General features: G+C 33.2%; 1 protein-coding gene across 1 annotated transcript; it reads right to left on the bottom strand.

The window, feature by feature from the left end:
- Positions 1 to 639: 639 nt before the first annotated feature.
- On the bottom strand, positions 640 to 5,912 carry RUXF (small nuclear ribonucleoprotein F). The gene is made up of 5 exons (XM_007014208.3): positions 5,771 to 5,912; positions 5,453 to 5,540; positions 5,307 to 5,344; positions 4,991 to 5,055; positions 640 to 982 (listed from the first exon to the last, which is right to left on the bottom strand). The coding sequence occupies exons 1-5, from the start codon at positions 5,774 to 5,776 to the stop codon at positions 913 to 915; spliced, it is 267 nt and encodes an 88-aa protein (XP_007014270.1). The 5' UTR covers positions 5,777 to 5,912; the 3' UTR covers positions 640 to 912.
- Between the last annotated feature and the right edge of the window lie 665 nt (positions 5,913 to 6,577).

Genomic DNA, 6,577 nt, shown 5'->3' with positions numbered 1-6,577 from the left:
TTATATAAAACATTAACATTTTCCGTACCTAGATAATGTGAGATAAAAACCTTATGAGATAATACTATATGTCTAACATAATTGACCGATCATGATCGATCAAATCTTGATCGATTACCGCCACCCCCCCCCCCCCCCCCCCCGCTAGCATCCATCAATGGCGATCAATTCCGCCACCTTAATTGACTTGGTTGGTTATGACCTCTTCCGCAATCCAAACCTACCACACCAACCAATGCTCACCCGTATGGAAATCTTCTACTTTCAATGTCAATATAAATGGACTCTTAGTAGACTTGCATTATTGTCTGGCCCAAATATCTGAGCTTTCTCTTAGGCTAATTTCAATTTCTACTTGAAAACCACGAGGAAGATAGAATTTGGATCTTTCTGCACTATGGACCAGAAATCAGAAAGCCTCTGGGGAACTTCCACCTCAAGGGTTGTTGATATTTCTAGCAAATGACATATGATGTCAGATATAACAGATGTGCACCAAACATAATATGAGAATGTCAACATCAGATTGGCCCATGGACGGTGCCTTGAAGCAAACTTTGTCACGAAAACCGTGAATGAGTTGTTTCTCGAGTTCATCTACCAGCTGCAAACGTGACTCATTGAGATATCTCAAACAAGTTGCCATGAAATGCAATTCTTTCCAGAGTAAATGGTTTTCAAACACAATATTAACCACATGGCTAACCATGTTTGCGCCACAAGACATTTAGCTTAAATCTAAAAGATACATATTCCAAATAATGTTAGTAAGGGCGGTCAATCATGGCAAAGTTAACTACATAGCAGTTTGTTTGTCAGGTAAGACAATGACCTCCAATCATTATATTAAAATGCTACAGCAGCTTTTGATTGAACAGCCAAAAGTTCCACCTAAACTATAAGAGAACCAATCTAGTCCCTATCAGCATCTTCTATATCTTCATCTTCTGGTACCCCACGAAGATAGAGAACATTATTACATCTGCAGAAGAAAGGGCCCATGAGGTAAAAAACATCAAGTCAGTTCATTCCTTTTAAACATGCAAAACATGTAATCTAATTTTCTTCTACACACTATCCTCACGTCGTAATCTGATGAGACATTGCTGTACTGCACTTTTCATATGGTAATAAAAAACAGGCATGGAGATGGAGGCATTGTAGTTTCAATATTCTCAAAGATCAAAGGGCACTGAAACAATATTGGTATGAGATAAAATCTTTTTATATTTATGCATGTCAACAACATCAAACAACCTGATACTTTTAGTACCCATTCCTTGCACAACTAAACTCATATTACACAACAAACATGAGACCAAAAATCAAGAAGCTAGTTTACTAGTATTAAGAAATATTATTGGTGGCAATTAGATTTTCATTCCAAAAAAGATTTGTAGGATCGACTTGCATATAATCTGATCAATAGTAGGGTAAAATCCAAAAAACCTACTCAAATGGCCCTAAAAGAACACTTTGACCCCCTTTGTTACAAAATGATATTTATGACCTTTTAAGTCAACAATTAAGAAAAAATGGGACCCAAAACCATATCAATCATTAAATGCCAAATAGACATTTTAGAACACAAATGCCACTTGTATCACTCTCCCAATTTAGGCATATTCTCTTTATAAAAAACAATTGATCTGCTCATCCCTCTTCCAAAACCTTAACCAAAAAATAAAACAGAACCTAAAGGAATTTTGCTTTATGGACCTCCTATATCTGGAAGACTTTGAATTGCCCATGTTGTTGCCAATGAGTCTGGTGCTTTCTTTTTTCACATCAATGGTCCGAAGATCATGTCAAAATTGGCTAGAGAGAGTGAAAGCAATCTCATAAAAGCATTTGAGGAAGCAGAGAAGAAAACACCATCTATATATTCATTGATGAAAATGATTCAATGGCTCCCAAGTGAGAGAAGAGCCATGGTGAAGTTAGGGTATAGCTTTGAGTCTCATTAGTAGTAGTAACAGTTTGACTGTTTTTCTGCCTTAAGAGATGCAAAGAATGGCTATTTTTTGTACCCTAGCTCTGGGATGGGACTTTCCTTTCTATTCTTCCGGATGGCTTGGCTTAGATCTTGATCGTCAGCAGCATTTGTTGGAGGTAACTGTAGTAATGGGAGCCGTAGCAATTTAGTTTGTTAGTAAGAAGGGCATTAGAATTTTCTAAAGGAAACGAATAGGCCAAGCCAATTCGACTGAGATTAGTGGCTAGCTTTTGGATTAGATTAGTGGTGTATTTTTATTTCTAAATCAATAGGGTGGTCTTGAGGCTTTTAATTAAAAATCATATGGTTGTAATAATGTGTTCTAGACTTCTGGGGGACTCCCTATCCTTGATACTTTCAAGCTTAGCACTCCTAAGAGTCATGACTTGAAGTCTTGGATTTCTTCCTCAATGTCCACCACCATCATTATTTAAAACACAGATCAATTCTGAAAGCGATTTCTATTGTTAGATCTCGTCCAACTAGAGGGTTTTAATTGCATTGCTATGCTTACTGTGATTGATTGAGAAGAAAATCAAGAAGCTGGTATTCTAACCAAGGATTTGAATTCCTCACCCTATGTGACATCCTACAACAAATCATGCATCTCTTTAAATGATCAAAAAGATGGAGTAATATAATGCATCAGCACCTAAAGTTTGGGCAAATGAGGAGCTTTGATCAAATTTTATTTGTGGAAGAAATTTAATCAAAGAATGAATAAAGCAAAATTCCTTTAGGTTCCCTTTTTTTCTGGTCAAGGTTTTTGAAAAAGGGATGAGTAGATATTTTTTTTTTTTCCAAAAAGAATATACCTAAATTGACAGAATGATACAAAAAACATTTGTGCCCTAAAATGTCTATTTGGCATATAATGGGTGCTGTGGTATTGAGTCCCATTTTTTCTTAATTGTTGATTAACGGTGTAAATAGTCAAAAGGCCAAAAACATCATTTTGAAACAAAAGGGGTCTAAGTGTCCTTTAAGGATGATTTGAGGGTTTTTTGGATTTTACCCATCAATAGTATTAAAACTCATATCGCTAACAGATAACGTGCAACTGGTGTGACATGCAATTTTGAGACATAGTATTAGGGGTGTAAATAAACCAATCAATTGTCAAAAAGCTTACTTTAGGCTCATCTATGTTTGCTTGTTAAGGAAAATGAATGAATTTGAACAAGATTTTAAATTCATTTAATAAAAAACTAAGATTGAACAATGATGATCTCAGCTTGTTTATGTTCCTGAACATGCTTGTTTAATATTAGTGAAGAACAAACTTCAAATCATTATTTAGAATTTATATCATAACAAATAATTGAACTCTTAACAAACTTAGAAATTTGTGTTTGAACTTGGCTCAGTTAAGTTTATAAAGCTTTAAGCTGCACAAAAGCTCTTGACTTAGCCGCAAGATAAACCTTAAAACCAATAAGGAACAGACTTAGACTCCAAGCACAAGGGAGACTTATGCCCAATTAAAGCTCTAACCAAATGGGCCCTTGGCTTGTTGCCTTCAAATATTATTATTGTTATTGTATGAAAGTGCAATCTTTCTAAAGTGCTAATGCCTATAGTACGGGGCCCTTTTCTTGCTTGTTAGCGCTTTAGTTTGAGGCGCAAGGAGTGGTTATGTAGAGAATCAATCCCTCCTTGCCTTGGTTGTTGTGTTGATGTGGGATTGATAAAAGACAAGTTTTCTTCTCTTTCAAACATCAACTTTAAAACTTATTAAATATCCATTTGTAGGCACATAAAAAGGCTATTCTACAATAATACTTTTAAAAAGTTAAAAGATGATTTTTAATTCATGTCATGTGTAATTTTTAATGATATAAATTTTAAATTATGATTTGAAGATTGCTAAAAGATATTAAAGCTTAAAGTAGTCAATTTCTAATAAATAAAACAAGCTATTATCAAACTTTTATTGACCTTGTTCACAAACATTAAACGATCCTGTCAAAAAGATACATGAGATGAGCTCATCATTGTTCAAACTCAGTTTATTTGTTAAATGAACTTAAAAATCTTATTCAAATTAATTCATTTACCATAACAAACTAACACAAACAAGCATAAACCAAGCTTGTTCAAGAGCTGTTCAATGAATGATTGGTTCATTTACACCCTTCGACATTTGAAAGAGAGAAATCAATCCCACATCAACATGACAACCCAAGCAAGGGAGGGCTGATTCTGCAAATAATGCCTTTTCAACTAGGATGCTTTCAACTATTAATATTTAACAGCAACAAGCCAAGGGCTCATTTTGCTAGAGACTTCCATTGGGCATGAGTCCTTTACAGCAGGATCCTAAGCCCTGTTTCTATTGGTTAATAGGTTTATTTGGTGGCTAAGCTAAGAGCTCATTAACCTTGTGTTCAGTTTGTAACTCAGTAAATTTTGTTGAGTAAAGCTCAAAAACAATTTTATAACTTTGTTAAAAGCCTAATTATTTATCAAGCTTGTCTAAATTTAACTAAACCGAGCCTCAATACTCGGCACTGTTCTGTTCATTTGCATTTTACAAGCCTACACAGCAGAACAGATAAACCAAGGGAGTATCCTACTCATTTCGTATCTAGGGCAATCAATTAAGTAATGTTTTCTGAAAGAGCATTTTGATGAAGTAGTTAGCTTCATCAAACCCTTCTAAGGGATAGCAATTGAGGTCAACCTTATGGTCTTTAGTACTCAAGCAAACCAGAAATGCAATATGTAACTAATATTGGGAAGGCCCAAAAAAGCTCATGGTACAGAACGTCGTGCATTATACAAGATCAAAAGGAACATGAATTTTAAGAATATCACAAAGATTAATGAGCAAAATACATTCTCTCATAACTGAAGAGTAAGAAAAAGATGACTCCTGACATAAGATAGTGCAAACATTCAATCAACTCAAAAGGTTAACATAAGTGCAATAACAACATGTTCATATAACATAATTTCAAGCAAAAAAAAAAGCAAACATTTGGAAGAAATTACCTGATCAAAATCTCCCCCAGATTTCCAGTGAATTGCCCATCAACATACTCTTCAGCATTGCCAAGCTACCAAAAAAACCCATTCATTGGAAAGTATTAGCAATCATGCCCATTCAACACAGAGAGAAGAAAACAAATGACAAAAAAATAAAAAAGAAACTCAAATGAAATTAATCAATGTTGTTTACAAGTTCAAAAAACAATATTAAGTTTAAAATATAATGACATAGTTATATGATAATATCAATGTGGTTCCAAGTTACAAAAAAATGTATGCAATTTAGAAGTAATACTATTCTAGGATTTTAAGGCCACACCTGCAAGTTCATGTAAGAATCAACTGAGGCGAGAAAACCTGCAAAAAGCACACAATCAAGCACCATGTTAGAATATCAAATACCAACAAGAAAATAAGAACAAATTTTTTAATGATTAAAAATAGAAAAGTAAAAGTGTGCATTACCTTTGTATTCCATTCCCCACTTGAGCTTCACTATAACAGTCTTTCCAGTCAAATTGTTCAAGAAAGGTTTCGGGTTAACGGGAATTGTCTACAATGTTCAAACAGATTTTAAGATTTAGCCCAAACTGTAGAATAAACATAATCTACAAATTCCTGGGATTAAGAATTGAATCTACGGGCACGTAATAGAAACTCTAATTTTTCAGCAGAGTAAAAAAGAACAGAAAAACAGTTCGAGATCTAAAAACACAAGTGTAGCATAGGAAACTGGATTTTTTGTGAAGAAATGAAAATTGAAAGATTAAAAACAATACTCACAGCCATTGAAGACAAAGGGAGGACGCTTCAGCGCTAAGCGGAGAGTTGGGGCTTCGAGCCTTTTGCTTTTGGTTTCGAGAGGGTTTTAGGGTTTTTGTCTTCTTGAAATGAGCCCTCTGCGTTTGTCCTTTGTTTCTTTTGTTTACAATTTATTATAAAAAAATGGGTTGAAACTAGGTGCCAAAGGCCAAGCCCAGGTTTTGTTTACTTCAAATCCATTGGATTCCATTTTGCATAAACAGAAATTTAAATTTTATTTTTTAATTAAAAAATTATATACTAATCAATAAGTTAAATATTTAAATATAAAATTAATAATTTTTAAAAATAAATTTAATAATTTTTAAAAATAAAATTAAAATTAATCTATTACCCATACACAGGTGATCAAATTTTTTAATATAATTTAATACAACATGTAATAACCATCCAAATCTTGTTCAAAAATTTCAGTAATGCTGTATAAGATAGCAATTCAAAAAATTATACTTACAAAAATCCACAAAATCTTAAATTGCACGAGAATTGATAACTTCACTTCATAAACATTATCCTCCCATCTTCGAGATTTGACCATAAGATCATTAAATCAAAATTTTCAAATTTCAATTATTAAGTATCTTAATTTTAAGTCACAATTAGAGGTGTTTATTAATTGAGTTGAGTTAGGTCAAACCCGATTGGCATCTTTAAAATCTATATTTGAATTCAGTTTCGATCTGACTCAGTGCTTTAAATTATATATTATTAAAATATTTCAAAATATTAATATTAAAATAATTTTTATATAGAATTACAATTATATAT

This window comes from Theobroma cacao, chromosome 9 (assembly GCF_053813885.1).
Source record: "Theobroma cacao isolate CCN51 chromosome 9, ASM5381388v1, whole genome shotgun sequence".
Taxonomy (NCBI): domain Eukaryota; kingdom Viridiplantae; phylum Streptophyta; class Magnoliopsida; order Malvales; family Malvaceae; genus Theobroma; species Theobroma cacao.
The sequence above is the reverse complement of the archived record's forward strand: the minus strand, read 5'-3'. Positions and strand labels throughout refer to the sequence as shown.

Coding starts and splice junctions, on each gene's coding strand:
- RUXF (XM_007014208.3), bottom strand. Junction 5,056..5,306: donor ATTCTTACATGAACTTGCAG/GTGTGGCCTTAA, acceptor TTTTTTTGGTAG/CTTGGCAATGCTGAAGAGTA. Junction 983..4,990: donor CTGGGGGAGATTTTGATCAG/GTAATTTCTTCC, acceptor TTTCTTCTGCAG/ATGTAATAATGTTCTCTATC.